Consider the following 20,548-nt stretch of genomic DNA (forward strand, 5'->3'; position numbering starts at 1 on the left):
AGGACGCAGGGAGAGGGTGGGTGTGGAGGTGCCTGTGAGGTCCCCGTGGGCAGGGCCGCCAGTCCCTGAGTCCCACTATGTGCGGCCACGGTGAAAGGACTGGTCCATCTTTTCTTTTTCTTTTAATAAATTTTATTTATTTATTTTTGGCTGCACTGGGTCTTCGTTGCTGCGCATGGGCTTCCTCTAGTTGCGGTGAGCAGGGGCTACTCTTGTTGCAGTGCGCGGGCTACTCATTGCAGTGGCATCTCTTGTTGCGGAGCACAGGCTCTAGGCACATGGGCTCAGTAGTTGTGGCTCACGGGCTATAGAGCGCAGGCTCTGTAGTTGTAGCGCACGGGCTTAGTTGCTCCGAGGCATGTGGGATCTTCCTGGCCCAGGGATCGAACCCGTGTCCCCTGCATTGGCAGGCAGATTCTTAACCACTGCACCGCCAGGGAAGTCCAGACTGGTCCATCTTTGTACCCCCATCCATGCCTCACAAACCCCAAGGAGCTGGATGCCCCTCTCACCCCTGTGGACAGATGAGGAAACCGAGGCTTGGAGAAGGAAAGACATTTAAGATTCTGGGTTCTTTCTCCAGCCTGCTGGGGACCTTCACAGGCCAACATTCATTTCTTCATCCTCTTGACAAACGTGTCCTGAGCTCTGCTCTGGGCAAGGCATCATCCTAGGGCCTAAGGCAGCAGCCGTGAACCATCTAAGAAACATTCTGTTCCCAAGAAGATAAATATCCCTTCAAATTTGGTAGAAAGGGAAGGGCTCTCTGTGCAGATGACTTTTAAACCAAGGCCCAAAGATGAGAAGAAGCCAGTCCCAGGAAGGGGGTAGGTGTGGGGGAGTCTGGTACTGCAAGCAAAGAAAACAGCACATGCAAAGGCCCTGAGGCAGCGAAAGGGCGGGTTAGGTCTAGGTCAGCCAGGAGACCAGCGTGACTAGAGCAGAGTGAGCAGAGAAGAGCAAGAGATGCAGCCAGAGGTCACAGAGGCAGATCACAGGAGCTTCAAAGGTCCGTGGCTTTATTCTAAGAGTGCTGGGAAGCTGGGTTTTAAGCAGGCATCTAATAATATAATCAGACATGCTCTCCTGCATCAGATGTCCACATTCTGCTAAATGCTTATGACTGTTTTCTTATTTGATTCCTCGGCACCCCTGTGAGGAGAGTGGAATCTTATCCCCGTTCTACAAACGAGGCAACTGAGCCTCCAAGAGCTGAAATGACTTGCCCAAGTGATTGTTATGGGAGGGGACAGGGATTCCTCACTCAGCTCTGCCTGACGCCAAAGCCAGGCCCCGTACAGAACCCCGCAGGCAGCAGGGCCAGAGGGGTGCAGAGCAGTGTACTCGGGGTAGCTGATCCCGTCTCCTCCCCACGTGCCATCCAGCCCACCGCACCACCCCACAGGGTGGGCCACCAGGACGCTCCTGGTTTTAGCACTGCAAGTCCTGCTTCCTGGGAAACCCCTCTGTCCTGGGCAGACCAGGACAGTTGGTCACTCACCCTGCAGGTGGCCCAGTCAAGGCCTCCAGGCACCACCAGGAGCTCAGACGGGGAGGAGCGGACCGCAAATCCTCCGCACCTGCACACCTGAGCTCACGCCCACCTCCGCCCAGGCCAGGAAAGGCCGTGGAGAGGAAAGCAAATAGCAACCTGTGTGTGGCTGCCTCAGCCTCCCCCTGGCGCCAGGGCAACGCCACCTGCTGCGGACAGCCAGCGACAGCAGAACAAAGGGAGGGCGGGGCTGTCGCCAGGGACGCGGATGGCAGGAGCAGGCCCGGGAACTGGCCAAACGGGGAGAGCTCGTCCCCCAGGCAAAGACCCAGAGTCACACAGGCCTGCCTTTGAATCCAGAGGCTCTGTGATCTTGGGCATCTTCCGGGCCTCAGTTGCCTCATCTATAAATGGGAGAGGGACAATCGCCAGAGGCTTGCTGGATGCCAGGCCCTGTGTTAAGAGCTGTGCCAATTATCACTCCTGGAAGGCTTGGGGCACCCTTGGAAGGAAGGGCTGTGAACTCTGTGCAGGCAAGGAGCAAAGCCCAGAGAGGGTGAGACAGCCACCCTGGGGCACACAGCTGGTAACTGTACAGCAAGGATTTGAGCCTAGAAACGTCTGCTTCAGACCCTTACCTGGTACAGGAGGCAGCACTCCACAGGGGTGGAGTGCAAGGGCTCTGGGGAATCCCTCCCTGTAGATCCCTGCGACCCTGGGCAAGTGGCTGTACCTTTCTGGGCCTGTTTTCCACCTACAAAGTAGGGATAACAATGGCGCCCACCTCCTAGGGCTGGTCATTTATACCACAAATTTGTATTAGGCGTCTACACTATGCCAGACACTGTTCTAGATGTTGAAGGTACAGCAGAGAACAAAACAGACAAAAATCCCTGCCTACAGCTTATATTCTAGGTGGGGGGACACAAACAAATATATATATATATATATATTTGTTTATATATAAATATATTTGTTTATATATATAAATATATATATAAACAAATATATATTTGCTTATATATATTTATATATATATTTATATATATAAATATATATTTTTATATATGAATATATATTTATATATATATTTATATATATATATAAATATGTCGGGGGAGGGAATAGAGAGTGAAGGGGGGTCCCCTTTGATAAGGGGGCACAGCGGGCTGTTCAAGGAGGGGGACACTTGAGCAGAGCCTGAATGAAGTGAAGGAGCAAGTCGTGCAGATATTGGGCAGATACTGTGGGGAGGGCATTTTGGGCTGCGGGAACAGCCAGTGCAAAGGTCCTGCGGCGAGCTCAGGTCTGGAGTGGCTGCAGCATAGTGAAGCAGGAGGTGGGGAAGGAGAGGCGGGCCGGGCTCCGGTTGTGCAGGGGCTGAGGAGCCGCTGCAGGGTTTCAAGCGGAGTAAGGACAGAACCACACCTGACTTTTTAAAGGATTTGACTCACTGCCTGTGGGCAACCAAGAGAAGGCAATCATGCAGACAAGAGGTGACGGGGCTTGGCCCAGTGTGGGAGCAGGCAAGGTGGGGAGGTCAGATTCTGGAGATGTTTTCCAGAGTCAGTAGCGCTCACTGATGGACTGGGTGCAGCGGGAGACAGGGGATGGGGAATAAGGGGGGAGGGATCAAAGATGACGTCAGGATTATGGTGAGGATCCAATGAGCTAATACCTAAGGAGTTCTTAGCACAGTGCCCTGCATGCAGTTAACTGCTCAGTGACCGTGAGCTCTTGTCATCAGTATTAAACGTGACGCTTTGTCCTCTAAGCTGCACCTCACCCTGTGAAGCCTCTCTAATGAGCAGGCAAGGTAAGAACTGGTGCACTGGCCTAACGAAGGCGGAGAGAAATAGTTGGGGAAGGGAAAGCCAGCACCCAGGGCAGCCCAGCCACCCTCCCCATACGGAAGCCCTCAGACCAACATGGCAATGGCAGGGGGTTGCACTGCGATCCTTCCTGGCCTTGACTTGGCAGGACGGAGAAGGAGGGAAGAAGAGAGAGGAGGAAGGGAAGGGGAGGCCAAAGGTCCCAGAGACTCGAGAACTGGCCACTGGGACTTCCCCGGCGGTCCAGCGGTTAGGACTCTGCGCTTTCACTGCTCAAGGCACGGGTTTGATCCCTGGTCGGGGAACTAAGATCCCGCATGCCGCGTGGCACGGCTGAAAAAAAAAAAAGAACTGGCCACCTAGACACAGAGGACTGACGAGCCAGGAGGGGAGAGGCTGGCAAGACCCACACCGTCCAGGGCCATGTCGTCAGGGAGGACCACGGAGGGCCCTTAGCTTTGGGCCCCAGACTTCAGGCTTTCAGGGGTCACCTCTATGACTGAGCACATCCATCTGACCTACCATTTGCCTCACGTTTTTATTTAGGATGACTCGCCTTTTAGCTTTACTTCAGTTTATCTTACAAGGAAATTCTCTGTCACCAATGTAGACAGAAAACCAGTACCACTTGCCACTCATAGAAGGTAACTCCGAAAGCGAGCACGGTGAAGACAAATCATGTTATGAAAATGCTGTTGCCTGCCCCTGGCTCTGAGCCTGAGGCCTACTAAAGAGGGGGCCAGGCAGGGGGTGGCCGGCCGTCAAGACACGGGAGCACCAAGCTGAACTGAGAAGGACAGAAAAACTGTTGCAAAGGGATGGCCTTCTCGCCCGTGCCCCACATCTGCCCCACGCACAGCGTCCCGCGGCCGTGGCAGCCTGGGCCCCATATTTTCAACAAACTCACATGGGCCAACCCTGCTCTTTAGAGATGGGGAGAGGAGACCCCAGGAGCACGAGCCGCTGCTCCCTGAGGGTTCGCAGCACGTCAACACTCACACCAGCCTCGGACATGCCACAGGGACGTGTCCCCTCCTATCCCCTTCTTGGGAGGGAGAGGATCCAAGCTCTGGCCTGTGCCAAGAGCATCTCCAAAATGTCACGCCTTCCTTGAAGCTGCAGGTGCCTGGAGCTGTCACTATCCTTCCAGCCGCGAGGCCACCGGCATTTCTGCCCGAGCGGGAGACATGAGGGTTCTGGGCATCGGTTCAACTGCTCAACTCCCATCAAGGCGGCACGAAGGGCGTTGGCGTGATTCCTTGGACAAACACAGAGCGTGTGTGCCAGCTGGGTCTGTGGCCTGGGCCGGGCCCACCAACACCGGCCACCAACAGCAGGTCTCTGGGGTAGCGGCTCACCCGCATTCCAGAACCACAGGCCAGGGCATGCCTGCTGGGCAGCAGGCATGCATTCACCACCAGAAGGGAGCAGAAAGGAGCTCTTTTGCCTCTGGTCGCCTCCTGGTGACAGCGCACACACACATAGCTGCAGCAGCGTCTCTTTGGTGGACGACTCTCCTTTCACAGTACAGAGCGATAGTAGTGTGGGGTGAGGACCGCCCCCCAAGTTTCCGGTGGGGCAGCCTGGGTTCAAACCTCAGCTCTGCCACTTACCACCCGCGTGACCGCGGCGGGAGGGCTGGACTCCAGGGGCCTTCAGGTCGTCATCTCTGAAATGAGAGCTCAGAAAACACACACCTCGCCGAGCAGCTGTAAGGTTAAAGAGGTAACACGTGTTCAGCGTTTCAAATACCGTGAGTACTCCACAGAGTTAACTCCACAGAAGTTAACACAGGGCATCTGGGGGGTGGGGCTTTTGTTTTTTCCATTTCCCACTCCTAAATAAGGCCACACTTTGCCAAAAGACAAAATGCTGGGTGAGAGGGTATGTGCAGTTTCTCAGTGTTTATTTCATGCAGACAGATCGATCTTCAAAATCTGAATCTGGGGACTTCCCTGGCGGTCCAGTGGTTAAGACTTTGCGCTTCCAATGCAGGGGGCACGGGTTTAACCCCTGGTTGGGGAACTAAGATCCCACACGTCGTGCTGCACGACGCAGCCAAAAAAGAAAGAAAAAAAAATCGGAATCAATTTATAGCAAAGCTGATGTGTTGCTTTCCCCGCATCCCTGCCAGCCCTGGGCTTTATCATTTTCAAATTGTTTTCTAACTGCATCAGCGCGCAGTGGGGCTTTTGTTGGCATTTTTTCTTTCTTTGCCTGCAAGGCTGCGCCTTCTTCCATGTAACAACTGTCTATATTTTCTCGGGGACAAATGATTTGTTCACCCCGTTGGAATGTTTCTCGGATGGTTTCTGTGACATCCTTTGGCGGGTCCACATGGGAAATGTCTTCTGAGCAGGAAGGGAGATGGGAGAGGTTGCAGCCTGAAAAGGCGGTGAGAGCCTCCGCCCCCAGCCACCCCATCTCCTGCCGTCCCTTCACCTGAGTGTCTTCAGAGCTTCCCCAACTGAGGAACTCCTTCCCTGGGATGGGACTGCAGGCACCCGGGCTGGAGAGAAAGCAAGGAGGGACCAGAGGAACTGATTGCATTCTTGGAGAAACAGGCCAGCCCACTGAGGCAGGAGTGTCACAGGCACCATTCCTGCCCCCGTGACCACCCCTGCTCACCCCCAGCCCTCCCGGAGTCCCCGAGTGTCAGGAGACTTTCCTTCCAAACTAAGGACATGAGAATAAATTCCTCCAAGTTATGATATTGGGATGACTATATCTCTTTGTTCCTTAATCACTCAGGCTTCCAGGCGCTGTATTAACAAGATGCCCAGAACCTCCTTCTCGGGTCCTCCCGCACCTTGAAGGGTCTTCAACCCACAGGTGGGTGCGAGGCCTGTTCCCCACTAAACTTCACTGCAGTCATGGCGTCTTACCACCACATGGGGTCGCTGTTGAAGATGGCTCTCCAAGAGTCCTGTGGACGCCCGTCCACTTTGCAATGATGCCCGAGCTGGTTGGACCCTGGCCTGGATCTTGGAGGTCAGCCACACTTGGGACTCGAGCTTACAGCTCTTGTGGGTCACTCTTAAACACTCAGATTAGAATGGGGAGTCACCTCCCCATCCTGTGTCCTGTGTCAGCACCTCACTGACTGTACAGAAGCCTCCTGGGGGGACCAGATGGTAGCATTGCCCCTATTTTGACAGAGAAGAAACTGGAGCCCCAAAGAGTAATTTTTCCAAAGTCACCTGGCCAGTGAGTACCCAATTCAAGCTGAAATCCAGTCTCCAGACCCCCGTCCTGTGCTCCCAGAACCTTTGCATTCAGAGGCTGCCAGTGAAACTCCTACTTCTTGGCCCATAAGCCTCTGCAGGGTGTGACCCCCGCCTTCCTTCCTGGCTTCCTCTCACTTCCTCACCCAGATTCAGAATCCTTTCCCACCTGCCCTGGCACCTGGCTTCCTCTCCCTACAGCTCTCCCAGAGATCTTCCAGGAAGGCCCCTCATCATTCAAGCCTCTGCTCACTGTCACCTCCTCCCACAAGCTGTTATCACCTTCCCTCTCGGGCGTCCCCATCGCGCTCCTTCTCAACAATGGTACTTGCCACGATCAGACGTCACCCTGTCCTGTCCGCTCTACCTTCAGAATATACCTCGAATCCCAGCCACCTCCTCTCCTCCGCTGTCCTCATGGTCAAAACTACGTCCTCCTCCAAACTCAGCACCGTTGACATTTGGGGCCGGGCCTTTCTCTGTGGTGGAGCCGGCCACCCCGGGCTGTGTGGCAGCTTCCCTGGCCTCTTCCCCCTAGATTCCAGGAGCAATTCCCTCCCCAGCTGTGACAACCGAAAATGCCTCCAGACATTGCCCGACGGCCCCCCAGTGGAAAACCGCTGCTCTAGACTGTGGCAAAACCCGTCTCCCAGATCCTAGAAATGGATCTGGTCCACCCGCATGACGGCAGGGGTAGTGGCGGCGAGGGCCCGCCAGGAAGCCGGAGGAGGCCCCATCCCAGGCCTCGCGGCCTGAGCATCCCCCGCACACGCCCCCTGCCCCACAGGCTCCTGGGGTTCTTGGGAAGCGGCGTGGAAACCCCTCTGTAGAGCCGGAAGCAGCCTCAGGCCCAACCACGCCCAGCCGGGGAAGGCAGGCCGGGGTCTAATTATAGAAGGCAGGCTGTGAGAGGTCGTCTCTGGGAAGAGGAAGTGGCGCTCTGATTAACCCCCGGGTTGGTTCACCCCACATTGAGACAGTCCCCACGGGGAGAGGAAGTGTGGTGAAATGAATTCAGCCTCGGGGCCGGGGCAGCACAGACAAGCCAGGCGGCTCTGGCTCGTGGCCGCGGGGATGGCGGGGAACCGGCTCTGTGGCCCAGGGGCCAGGTCCGCCGAGGAAGCCTTCAACTCTCAGGACCCTGGTTTTAAAAGAAAAGGGTCTGGCGCTTCCCTGGTGGCGCAGTGGTTGAGAGTCCGCCTGCCGATGCAGAGGACGTGGGTTCGTGCCCCGGTCCGGGAAGATCCCACATGCCGCGGAGCGGCTGGGCCCATGAGCCATGGCCACTGAGCCTGCGCGTCCGGAGCCTGTGCTCCTCAACGGGAGAGGCCACAACAGTGAGAGGCCCGCGTACCGCAAAAAAAAAAAAAAAAAAAAAGGAAAGAAAGGGGTCTGGAGCAGATTCAATCTTCAAAGTGGGTCTTCTGTTTCAGGGCGTGGGCTCCCAAGTCAGGAGCTCTCTGAGCCTCAGTACCCCCATCTGCAGAATGGGGTTGACGGGAACCGCGCCTTTCACAGAGCCTTTGGAGGATGTGCTGAGGTGGTCTGTGCTGCCGGCCAGCCTGGGCCAGGGCCTGTGCCAGGACGGGGGCTCGGTTAGGTGTTCCACGTTGTCAGAACATCAACACGGTTAGTGGGCTCCAGTCAAAATGAAAATGCGGGCCCCTCGTGCAAAAGTTACTAAGAATTTCAAGACGGAGACAGCAGAGCATTAAGCCTGGCGTGGGGCCCTTCCGAGCCCTGTGTGGCTGCCAGGGCTGCAGATGCATGAGCTGGGGCAGATGCAGGGGTCGGGGAGGGGGTGGGGAACGACTCCTTAAAAGGAGGGCACCTCAACGTGTATTTGATTGGAACACACAAAATCAGAGCTCTGCACGCTGTAGGAGACTGTTCACGAGCAAGCTGCTTAAACGGTGCACACAGAGCAATACGGAAAATTGACCATCACCATAAACATGTAGGTAGAAACCTGGGCATGAGGCTGCAGCTCTCGCTCCCACTGAGGTTGGCTGTGGGGGGAGGGTGATGGGAGTTACAGCAAAGCTGAGCTGTATCTGTAACATTTTATTTCTTTAAAAGAAAAAGGATTAGTGACAAATGTGACAAAATCTTCGTGTCTCATTGTGTCATGTTTAATTCTGGGTAGTGGTAGTAGGGGCTTATTATCCTCTGAATATTTTCATTTTTAAAAGGTAGATTTCACCACTTTCGAAAGCTTGAAAGCATTGGATGAGGAAAGAGCTGCCTTTGGCTGAGGTCCTGGGAGTAAGGTGTCTGGGAGACACACAAGTGTTGGGCACCTACTACATGCCTGGTCCAGGAATGGGTTCTAGGGAAATAAAAATGAGCATTTTCCTTCCAGGAACCCAGAGGTCAACACGGGGGGCCGGCCTGTCCTGTGTGGGGACCCACATGAAGTGATCCCCAACCCCAGCATGGGGCTGCCACTTGGCTATTTTCGCAGGAAAGCAGGATCTGTGGCGTTTTTTCCCAGGATGCCAGGAGCCTTGCGGGAGTCAGCTGGCAGGCACCAAGGGCTGTGTGTTGGGGTAGCAGGGGCGGAGGGAAGGTGGAACAGAGGGACATCAATAGGCATGGTCATGGGTGCAGGGGAGCACCCGGGGCTGCCCCAAATGCTGCTGAAACCATTAAATGAACAACAGGAGAGTCACGAATTGTCAGCAGCCTCTGCTGGTGAGCCTCAGGGTCTGCAGCCTCGGGCATGGAAGTACCTCAGCTGGAACTAGAGCCTGCTCCGGGGCATCAGCAGCCTCTTTGTCAGTAATGGGCAGAGGACTAGACACCAGGCCCCCCCACCAGCCCAGGGCTTTATCCCGAAGGGGCCTTGACTGGTGGTCTCCTCGGGGTCAGGAGCACAGGCAGTTCCTCTGTCCCAGGGCTGCTCTCTAGTTGTTTCTGTCTCCTTTGTTTGTTTTAACTTTTTAATTTTGAAATAATTTTAGACTTAGAGAAAAGGTGCAAAGATAGTCCCCACGTCCCCTTCACCTTGCTTCCCCTAATATTAATCTCTTACATAATAGTACAATGATCCGAACCAAGAAATTCACTTTGATGCAGTACCATTAACTAAACTGCGGACCTGATTCGCATTTTCCCCCAGTGTCCTTCCTCTGTCCCGGGTCCTGCATTGAATTTAGTCATCTGGTCTCCTGCAGGCCCAGGGATGGTCCTCGCTCTTTCCTTGTCCTTCCTGATCTTGCTGGATTTGCAGAGTATCAGGTGTTTTGTAGATCGTACTTCAATTTGGGTTTCTCTGATGTCCTCTCATGTTTTCAAATGAGACAAAATTCATGTTCCATAAAATGCAACCTTGTAAAGCGTACAATTATGTGGCTTTTCATATACACAGAGTTGTGCAACCGTCACCACGATCTAATTCCAGAACCTTCCCATCACCCCAGAAGGAAGCCCAGGGCCCCCATATCCCTTTTTGTCCACCGCACAGTACTTTCTCTTGTGCCCTCCCTCTTGCCCCGGCTCCATTTCTCTCCAGGACGCTGGTCCTGTTTCCTTTCGGTTTCTCTTTGTGTCTCTGCCTCTGAGTTGCTGTCTCTCTCTCACATTCGTTTCTATTTCTGTGTTTCTCTCCATCAGTCTCTCCCTGTCTGTCTCTCCATCTGACTCTCTCCCTCTATTTTCTCCCTTCTCTACATCAGTCTCTCCCTGTCTCTCTCTCCATCTGACTCTCTCCTCTATTTTCTCCCTTCTCTCCATCAGCTTCTCCCTGTGTCTCTCTCCATCTGACTCTCTCCCTCTATCTTCTCCCTTCTCTCCATCAGTCTCTCCCTGTCTCTCTCTCCATCTGACTCTCTCCCTCTATCTTCTCCCTTCTCTCCATCAGTCTCTCCCTGTCTCTCTCTCCATCTGACTCTCTCCCTCTATCTTCTCCCTTCTCTCCATCAGTCTCTCGCTGTCTCTCTCTCCATCTGACTCTCCCTCTATTTTCTCCCTTCTCTCCATCAGTCTCTCCGTGTCTCTCTCTCCATCTGACTCTCTCCCTCTATCTTCTCCCTTCTCTCCATCAGTCTCTCCCTGTCTCTCTCTCCATCTGACTCTCCCTCTATTTTCTCCCTTCTCTCCATCAGTCTCTCCTTGTCTCTCTCTCCATCTGACTCTCTCCCTCTATCTTCTCCCTTCTCTCCATCAGTCTCTCCCTGTCTCTCTCTCCATCTGACTCTCTCCCTCTATCTTCTCCCTTTTCTCCATCAGTCTCTCCCTGTCTCTCTCTCCATCTGACTCTCTCCATCTTCTCCCTTCTCTCCATCAGTCTCTCCGTGTCTCTCTCTCCATCTGACTCTCTCCCTCTATCTTCTCCCTTCTCTCCATCAGTCTCTCCGTGTCTCTCTCTCCATCTGACTCTCCCTCTATTTTCTCCCTTCTCTCCATCAGTCTCTCCCTGTCTCTCTCTCCATCTGACTCTCTCCCTCTATCTTCTCCCTTCTCTCCATCAGTCTCTCCGTGTCTCTCTCTCCATCTGACTCTCTCCCTCTATCTTCTCCCTTCTCTCCATCAGTCTCTCCGTGTCTCTCTCTCCATCTGACTCTCCCTCTATTTTCTCCCTTCTCTCCATCAGTCTCTCCCTGTCTCTCTCTCCATCTGACTCTCTCCCTCTATCTTCTCCCTTCTCTCCATCAGTCTCTCCGTGTCTCTCTCTCCATCTGACTCTCCCTCTATTTTCTCCCTTCTCTCCATCAGTCTCTCCCTGTCTCTCTCTCCATCTGACTCTCTCCCTCTATCTTCTCCCTTCTCTCCATCAGTCTCTCCGTGTCTCTCTCTCCATCTGACTCTCTCCCTCTATCTTCTCCCTTCTCTCCATCAGTCTCTCCGTGTCTCTCTCTCCATCTGACTCTCCCTCTATTTTCTCCCTTCTCTCCATCAGTCTCTCCCTGTCTCTCTCTCCATCTGACTCTCTCCCTCTATCTTCTCCCTTCTCGTTCTGTTTTGCTCTATGTGGTGTGTGCATCTTTCTCCCTCTTTCATTCTAAAGGAGACACCGGCAAAACCCCAGAGGAATGATAAGGCATCCACAGAGCTCTGGAGACAGACGGGGTGAGGATAGCAAATATCTAAGGGCTGCAGCTAGACAGGGACCTCTCTGAGGAGGTGACGAAGCAGCCAGCCCTGGAAGAGCTGCTGGGAGAGGGCCAGGCAGGAGGGCAGCAGGAGCAAAGGCCCTGGGGCAGGACAGAACTCCAGGGCCGAGCTAGGGAGAGGCAGGGGACAGAGACAGGGGCCTCCCTGTGCCCAGGCTCGCTTAGAGGGAGCCCTGAATTCCTCCCCAGGTCAGGCCCCCAGGATCTGGGGCAGGAGCCCCAGCCAGCCCGGCGCGAGGCTTGTGGAGAATAAGTCATGGCTGAACCTCTGAGAACTTTCCAGGACCAAGCCGCATGCTCAGCCCTGGGGACCCTGAGCTGGGTACAACCCACCTCTTCCTTGAAAGGAACCTGCAGCAGAAAAGCACAACCCAGGCTCAGAAAGAGTCTGTGTGTTGATTTATTCCATTATTTATTCCAGAAACAATGATTAAGTGCCTGCTGTATACCAGGACCACAAACAGGCATGGGCAGCGCCCTGACCTCGCGGGCTCAGAGTCTAGAAAGAGAAGTGGCCCACCTACTCACCCCGACCATGCTGGGGAGAAAGGCTAAAGCTCAGATGACCGTTTATTCATCCAGCAGCTATGAGGGCCCACTGCATACGGTGGACAAACACAGATGACCCTCAAGGGGATGGCCCCTGTTCACAGAACAGCTTCTAGAGCAGAATGGCATGGATTCAAGTCCCAGCTCTGCCGGCTATTAGCTGAGCAGCCTTGGGCAAGTTGCTCACCCTCTCTGAGCCTCAGTCTCCTCCTCTGTAGAGTGGGCTGCTGTGAGAGCTACAGGCCAGAACGTCACATGCTGAGCCCCCCTACCCTCCCCGCCCCACCTCCGACATTCAGAGACAGGACAGGAGCTCAGTTTGTCAGCCATAATTGTTCTTCCCAGCTGGTGGGAGGGCTGGCTGGTCGGGAGGATCCCAGGCCCGCTGGGGACCGGGGACCGGGCATCCTCCCCCAGGGGTACAATCTAGGCAGCAGGGGGAGGGAGCAGAATGTGCAGCAGCTGGATGGTGGCTTGTGTCCTTAAGTCACCGAGGGCAGCACCAGGCAGGCTGGCCAGGGCCCAACAGCCTGACCCAGCCTCATTTGTGATGCAAATGGCTGGCAGAGGCTTCGGGTCAGAGCACAGGGTCCCCAGCCAGGGCCCCAAGCTTTTATTCTGAGCAGAGCCAGGCGTGGGGGGGGGGGGGGCGGGGGGTTGGGGGGGAGGCAGAGTGGAGCCTCCCCAGACAGCCTCGGGGGACCTCTCTGGGTGGGGTAGGGGTGAGCAGGGACCCCAAGGCCAGGAAATGCATTCCTGGAGGCTGATTGGGGTGGAATGGGGTATAAGGGCTGGGCCACCCCCTGCTTGGCCGGTAGAGTGAGTGGGAATGCCTTCAGCTGGCGGGCTCCGTCCTGCAGGACCCGGAGGTCCTCTTCGGGCTTTCTCCCGGGATCCCGCAGAAACCAGGGCCCCGCATGTCACACCCTGTCACTTCCAAGCTGGCCCCCACTGGATCTCCAGCCCCTCAGGGGTCCCTGGCAATGCTGTGGCCACACACACCTTCCCTCCTTCTTCCCTGGCTCTTGGCCACACTTGGCTTTTTCACAGGCTGCTCCCTCTGCCTGGAATGTCTTTCCCTTCGTCAATGCCAGTCTTTTTTTCAATCTCTGGCCCTTACTCTGTACATGTAACTATATACTCTTTTTCTTAAAGACAGTGCCCCAAATTGTATAAACTTCAGGCCCCATGAAACCTGGGTCTGTCCCCAGTGGTAGGAAAACATCCCCTGACACCGTCCTTCCTGGTCCCCGAAGAGTTAAGTAGGTCACATCCCCTGTTAGGTCATTCATTCATTCAACAATATTTACTGAGAAGCTACTGTGTATCAGGCACTTTTCTAGGCACCTCGGATAGAGCAGTGAACAAGGCAAACAAGAATGCCTGCCGTTATGGACTGACAGTCCACCAGGGGTACAGGTAATAGATGAATAAGCAATAATAAGTGATACATAAAGTAAAAGTAGGTTTGAGGCATGATAAGAGCTACAGAGAAAAATGAACAGGCAAGAGAGAGGGAGCATGGTGAGTAGGGGGCTATGAGTTTGAATGCAACAAGGTAAGAAGTGAGCCGTGTGGATACCTGGAAGATGAGTGGTCCAGGCAAAGGGAAGAGCATGTGCAAAGGCCCTGAGGCAGAGGAACACCTGGGAGGGCTTGGCACTTCACTGTAGTATTTATCAGACTGAAATTAAATAATTATTCCAATGATGACTTACGAATTTTTTGTCTTCCTCACTAGGGCTTTGTATCTGGTAGTTGTTCAATAAGTACAATAAGGAGACAGAATGTATTTATTTCTTTGGGAGGACGGGGTTGGTGCTGGTGGAGTTGTAATGAAGCCCCCACCCCAGGGCACTAGGTCGGCTCACAGGGCGGAGCTCTGCAGGCACCTGCAAGGCAGGGACCCGGGCCTGGCACCGGCGTCTGGGGATAAGGGCACCAGGCAGCCTTTTCCAGGGGCAAGGGGGCAGCAGGCATGGTGAGGACAAAGCAGGAAAAGAAAAACAGGAAGACCCCACGATGATCTCCAAGCTTGGTTTGGGGCATATGTGATCCCTCTTCAGATGCCCCAGAAAGAACAGTGACCCCATTTCAGGGGTCAAGTTCTAGCCAGGCCACTGAGTTTGGGACATGAACTTTAAAAGCGTGGCCCTGAATAGTTACCTCCTCTGGTGTGACCTCCCGGCAGTGCCGTGTGAGGGCTGAGAAGGACCCTGCAGGTGAAATCCCGGCACACAGCAGGTGTGCACGCACCGGACAACGGCAGGTGCACCAGCAACTCTGCTCAAGGTGATTCGTTCTACCTCTGCCTGAATGAGCAAAAGGCTGGAAACGACTTCCACCTCCATCCCAGGGGGCGGGCAGTAGAGCACGCCCACTCACACGTGGAATACTAGGCAGCCGACAACCAGGCGATAGCAAGCTCAGTGTGGGCTCAGCGGGGAATCTTCAAGATGTATTTAAGGGAAAGGAACAAGGGCCTCACAGAGCGGATGGCGCGTGCTGACGTGGAAACAGACACACAGAAGCATAAAATACAATGTGTTGAAACTGGAGGCCCTGGATGCCTGGAGGGAAGAGAACCGGGTGGGGGATGGGAGGGACTTTCCCATCCCACAAACCGCCCCCCTCGCCCCACAATTCCCAGTCGATACACTGGTGAATGGAAGCTGTGCAATTATCCTGAATAAAAATGCCACCGCTCTTAGGAGCAGGAACGTGACTACTGGCATCTGGAGGTGGGAGAAACTACCAGGCAGGGGGCAAAGGGGGCGGGGATGCTGGGCACACCCCCTGGGGCTGGACCTGTCTGTTCCCCTTTCTCACTAAGTCAACCACCCGAGGAACAATAGTGCTTCCCCTGCTCTTAGAGGAAGGGCGGGTGGAGACAGCCTGCAGGGCCAGGGCGGCAGGTGGAAACCTCAGTGAGGTGCCAAACGCTATTCTGAGAGGCCGGCGGAAGCAGGGGCGGAAGTCTGTGCTGGCGATGGTCTCTGGCTCCGTCACTGCACAGGCGGAGGTGCTGGGGGAGGGGAGGGGTGCCCCGGGGAGGGGAGGAAGATGTCACGGGGTGCTCCCACCCCCCCGGAAGCTGCTAGTCCAAAGCCAAGCCAGTTTCTGTTTTATAGGACTTGGGGGTAGGTTAATGCATTTCATCCCCACCCAGTTCCCTCTACACTCTGCCAGCCTCAACCGCCTTCCCCCGACCACACTCTTGCCCTCCTGGCCTCCCCGCAGTTCCTCAACCTGGCCCAGCGCACCCGACCTCAGGACGTTTGCACAGGCTGTGACCGTCTCTGGAACGCTCTACCGTCTTGCCCCCTTCCATGACTTTTCTCCAGTGACTTTTTTTTTTTATAAATGTATTTATTTATTTATTTTTGGCTGTGTTGGGTCTTCGTTGCAGTGCGCGGGCTTCTCATTGTGGTAGCTTTTCTTGTTGCAGAGCACGGGCTCTAGGCGTGCAGGCTTCAGTAGTTGTGGCACATGGGCTCAGTAGTTGTGGCTTGCAGGCTCTAGAGCTCAGGCTCAGTAGTTGTGGCGCACGGGCTTAGTTGCTCTGCAGCATGTGGGATCTTCCCGGGCCAGGGCTCGAACCCATGTCCCTTGCAGTGGCAGGCAGATTCTTAACCACTGCGCCAACAGGGAAGCCCTCCAGTGACTTTTGCTGGACCCGCCTCTCACCTGGACTCTCCCGGTTCTTCTCCATTACCTCACCTGCTTGTTTCCTTCACAAATTTGTAAGGCAGTGATTTTTTTTTTTTTTTTTTTTTTTTGCTTATGCCCTTGTCAGGGCAGTAGCCACACCCACTTTTTTTTTTTTTTACTGTTGCACCTCCAGTGCCTAGCACAGAGAATAAGCTTGGACATTTGTATAAGGAACAAAATAAGAATCTTTGGGGCACAATGTGCTGCCACTTGGGGGAAAACATTCAGTGGTTCTGAGCCTAGTCAAAGGGAGAGCCAGAATCTAACCGACGTGGGGGATTTTAGAGCAGAAACTTAGACTGCCCTTCAAGATAAAGGAGGTTGATTTTGTGACGGGCTTGGCTAAGGTTAGGGACCAGCGGGAAGGAGACACATTTTCTTTCCAATGGAATAACCCAGAGGTTGGGAGCCAGGGGCCATGGACTCTGAGCATGAAACCAACATAGGCTGAGAAATAAAGAGAACTTGGATCCTTTTAACAGTGCTTGAGCTGCTGGATCCAGCCGTTCCTGAAGTCAGAAATTCAGCTGCATAATCCAGTCATGTCCAACTAATCATTCTCCAGAAGGAGGGCGAATCATTCAGGATTCTTTTCTTTGCAAATGACAGAAAGCCCAAGTCAGACTGCTGTGGTGGGTGGGATAACGCCCCTCCCTCCAAGACATTTGTGTCCTAATCCCGGGAAATTGGGACTATATGAAGTTTGAATATATTGTTACATGGCAAAAGGGACTTTGCAGGTGTGATTAAGGTTATAGATCCTAAAAGAGGGAGAGTAGGGCTTCCCTGGTGGCACAGTGGTTAGGAATCCGCCTGCCAATGCAGGCGACACAGGTTCGAGCCCTGGTCTGGGAAGATCCCACATGCCGCGGAGCAACTAAGCCCGTGCGCCACAACTACTGAGCCTGTGCGCCTAGAGCCTGTGCTCCGCAACAAGGGAAGCCACCACAATGAGAAGCCCGCGCACCGCAAAGAAGAGTAACCCCCGCTCACCGCAACTAGAGAAAAACCTACGCCCGGCAACGAAGACCCAGTGCAGCCAAAAGTTAAAAAAAAAAAAAAAAAGAGGGAGCGTATCCTGGGTTATCCAGGTGGGGTCAATCTAATCACATAAGTCATTAAAAGCAGAGAACTTTCTCTAGCAGGAGGCAGAGAGGAGCAGCAGAAGAGGAAGTTGGAGAGATTTGAACACTAGGAGGGACTTGACCCACCGTGGCTGAAGGGAGCCATGGGGAAAACACGAGAAGGAATGTGGGCAGCCTCTAGAAGAAAAGACCTACCCCTGCTGTCAGCTAGCAGGAAATGAGGACCACAGTCCCACAGCCACAAGGAACTGAATTCAGCCAGCAAACTGAATGAGGCTGGAAGAGGATTCTTCCCCAGAGCCCCCAGTAAAGATCACAGCTCTGCAGGCACCCTGACTTCTGCCACCCCAAGCTGAAGGCCAAGCTGGGTCATGCTGTATCTGGAGTTCTGACCCACAAAAGTAGGACATAATCATCTATTATGTGTTGTTTTAAGCCATTAAGTTTGTGACGATTTGATAGAAAACGAATACACTGGTTTAATGAAAAAAGAGAATTGACAGGCTCTCTCAGCCTGACTTCAGGAATGGCTGGATCCAGCAGTTTAAACACTGTCCTCGGGATTTAATTTCTCTGCTGCCTCCTAAGCTGGTTCATGCTCAGGCTCCATGGGTCACCCTGGCAGCTCCAGGCTCCCATCCCCCAGGTTAAATCCACAGGCAGGGGGCCTGCCTCTCCCAGCTGTCCCATCATAAGTCTCACTGACTCTCACTGCCTGTAGCTGGACCATGTGCCTACCCCCGAGTCAGTCACTAAGGCCAGTGGCATGCGACATTCTTTCTGGCCAGGTCTGGGTCACATGCCCATCTCAACGGGGTCAGGGGTGGAGCCACCTGAGCCTCGGGGACAGATGTAGGGAACAGCTAGTTCCCAGGGGGACACTCGGGCCCAGTTAGAGGGCAGAGGGCCACAGAAGCCGCCACACCAGGGGGCTTGAGATCACACCGAGAATTTGCCTGTTTTACTTTCTGGAGATGAGCACCGCGCAGGGTGGCCTGGGCCGAGGAACCCCAAGCCGCCCCAGCGAATGTGACTCAGAACCTCTGGACAACTCCCACCCCCAGGGCCCGCTTTCCAAACTCACGGGCTAAACAACAGGGAAGCCTTGCGTTCCTCAGAACCATGCTCAACTGGGACACAGAGTAAACAAACCGATATTTATACCATGGCCCCGCGGGGTGGCCACTTGGCTCTGAGGCAAATATGGTCAAAACTGAATCATGCAGCCCTCAGAAGAGACCGAGCCTATCCCCAGAGGAGCCCACGGGAGGCGTCCACCTCCCACACTCCCGCAGGCATCCCTGATCCTTCCCAGAAGACTTGGGTGGGGAGGGAGGTGTACGGCTGCTCACTTCTGCTAATTCCTCACACCCAGACCAGGCGATCCCTCCTTTTCCCGGGCCTGGACTCTGCTGGCCCTTCCCAGGTCAGGTCCTGGCTGGGTCCAGAGCCCACAGGCAGGGTACCCACGCCCCCATGCATCCTCTCCTGAAGATGCACTCCCCACTGCCTCAGATTGCCTCTCCTCAACTTAGAAGATCATTTAATTTAAATTATTTAGCATTCACATGGCCAGCACGTATTAGAAGCCCCTTTCTATGTGCCTGGCGTTGGGCGCAGAGGCTGAGTACCAGCATGGATGTCTCTGGCCTGCTCCTGCCCCTCCCAGCTTACAGTCCAGGATGGGAGACAGATATTAAATGAGCAAATAAAATGCACTGAGAAGTACAAACCCTGATAAGTTCTCCAGAGGAGGCAGGCAAGCAGAGTGCAGAGTGGGAAGATGGCAAGGAGTCGGCCAAGGATGGGCACTGCGTGAACATCTGCGGGAAGGGCACAGGCAGCAGGAACAGCTCGTGCAAAGGTCCTGTGATCACCAGCTAATTTCCTCCCCAGCTCCTGCTGATTCCGTAACGATCTTAGTTACCTGTTTCCTTGTCTATTGCCCGCTTCTCCCAGTAAACTGGGGATTTGTCTGCGTTATTCCCTGCTGTCTCCGCAGGGCCTAGAAGAGAGTCTGTGCACGGTAGGCGCTAATACAAGTTAGCAGAGTTCACGGAATGCAGAAACGACAAGGGGGCTGTGAGCTACCAAGGTCAGTGGACAAGCACATTGAAAAATAGGGAGGTCTCATTTAAAAATATTTATGACTGTCACTGCCTTGCTACAGAGAAATCTGGAGAAACAAACACAAATGTTATCTGGGATTGGAGGGAATATTCCTTTGTACGTTACTGAACTCTGTAGCCATCCAATGTTTTACTCTGAGATTGTACTTCTTTTCACTCTTCTTGTTTTTTATAATCACAGAAGCAATACGTGAATGTGGTACCACATTCAAACAAAGATACGTATAGAGTAGAAAGTAAAATCCATTCGTCAGACAGCACCCCTCAACCCGCCCTGAAGTCCATGAATGCCCCTTTCATCAGAGCCCCTGCCCCCCAGGTTATACCTGATGCCCCCACGTCCACCCTCAGACCATAGAGGTGGAGGCCCAGGGTCAGGCGAGTGGGGGTGCAGGCCTCAGAGAGGTCTGGGTCTCCTCCCCAGATTGGTTAAGCCCAGAACCTCCCCTCCCCTTGTGTCCTAGAGACACAGCCCAGCACAGGGACGACTCCCTACTTGGGCTGGGCCTGGCCCTGGTCGCAGCCTTTGCCCCACGGCTCCAGCCAAGCCGATACCCTGGGTACAAACATCAAGAAGGACTGGGTGCCCATCGCATGCATCATTCAAAATAGAAGTGATATTCAACGATAAAGAAGTGTGGGGAGGGCCCAGAGTTCTGCCTTTTCCCGCGGTGACGTCCATTGCTCTTCTGGAATATGCTTTCATTGTCTTTTCTCATTGTTTCAGAGCCACTGCCTTGCTGTTTTCCTAAGACCTGCCTGGTGAGGTGTGCCTCGTATGGGACAGGCCACCCCCGCCCCCCAGCCCCTGCAAGCACGGACGTACTTTCTATCTCTATGGATTTGCCCATCCTAGACATTTCATATGAATGGAGTCATACAAGATGCGGTCTTCTGTGACTGTCTTCTGCCAGTTGTCATCCTGTTTTCAAGGTTCACCTGAGTTGTAGCATGTATCCGAATTTCATATGTAGAAAACAAACTTGTGGTTACCAAGGGGGAAAGCGGGGGAGGAATAAACTGGGAGATGGGATTGACATGTACACCCTAAAATAGGTAATAAGAACTCACTGGATAGCATAGGGAGCTCTACTCAGTACCGTGTAATGACCTATATGGGAATAGAATCTAAAAAAAAGAATAGATATATGTATACGTATAACTGATTCACTTCGCTGTACACCTGAAACTAACACAACATTGTAAATCAAACATTCTCCAATGAAAATTAATTAAAAAAAAAAAGAATTTCATTCCCTTTTCATCGGTTCCCTTTATGACCAAGTAATATTCTTTGGATGGGATACCATACTTTGTTTATCCATTTTTCAATGGTGGACACTGAGGTGGTTTCCACTTTGGGGCTACTGTGAATAGGGCTGCTAGAACACCCATGGACAAGGTTTTGCGTG

General features: G+C 53.7%; 1 protein-coding gene across 1 annotated transcript in view; it reads right to left on the minus strand.

Annotated features, from left to right (window-relative positions):
* Window positions 1-9,792: 9,792 nt before the first annotated feature.
* Window positions 9,793-20,548, minus strand: part of RBM38 (RNA binding motif protein 38) — a 35,191-nt gene continuing 24,435 nt past the window's right edge. The window contains exon 4 of the mRNA XM_060032646.1: window positions 9,793-9,832. Within this exon, the coding sequence (XP_059888629.1) occupies window positions 9,808-9,832 (25 nt within the window). The 3' untranslated portion in view covers window positions 9,793-9,807. The remainder of the gene's footprint in view (window positions 9,833-20,548) is intronic.

The sequence above is a fragment of the Delphinus delphis genome, chromosome 15 (genome assembly GCF_949987515.2).
Source record: "Delphinus delphis chromosome 15, mDelDel1.2, whole genome shotgun sequence".
Classification (NCBI taxonomy): domain Eukaryota; kingdom Metazoa; phylum Chordata; class Mammalia; order Artiodactyla; family Delphinidae; genus Delphinus; species Delphinus delphis.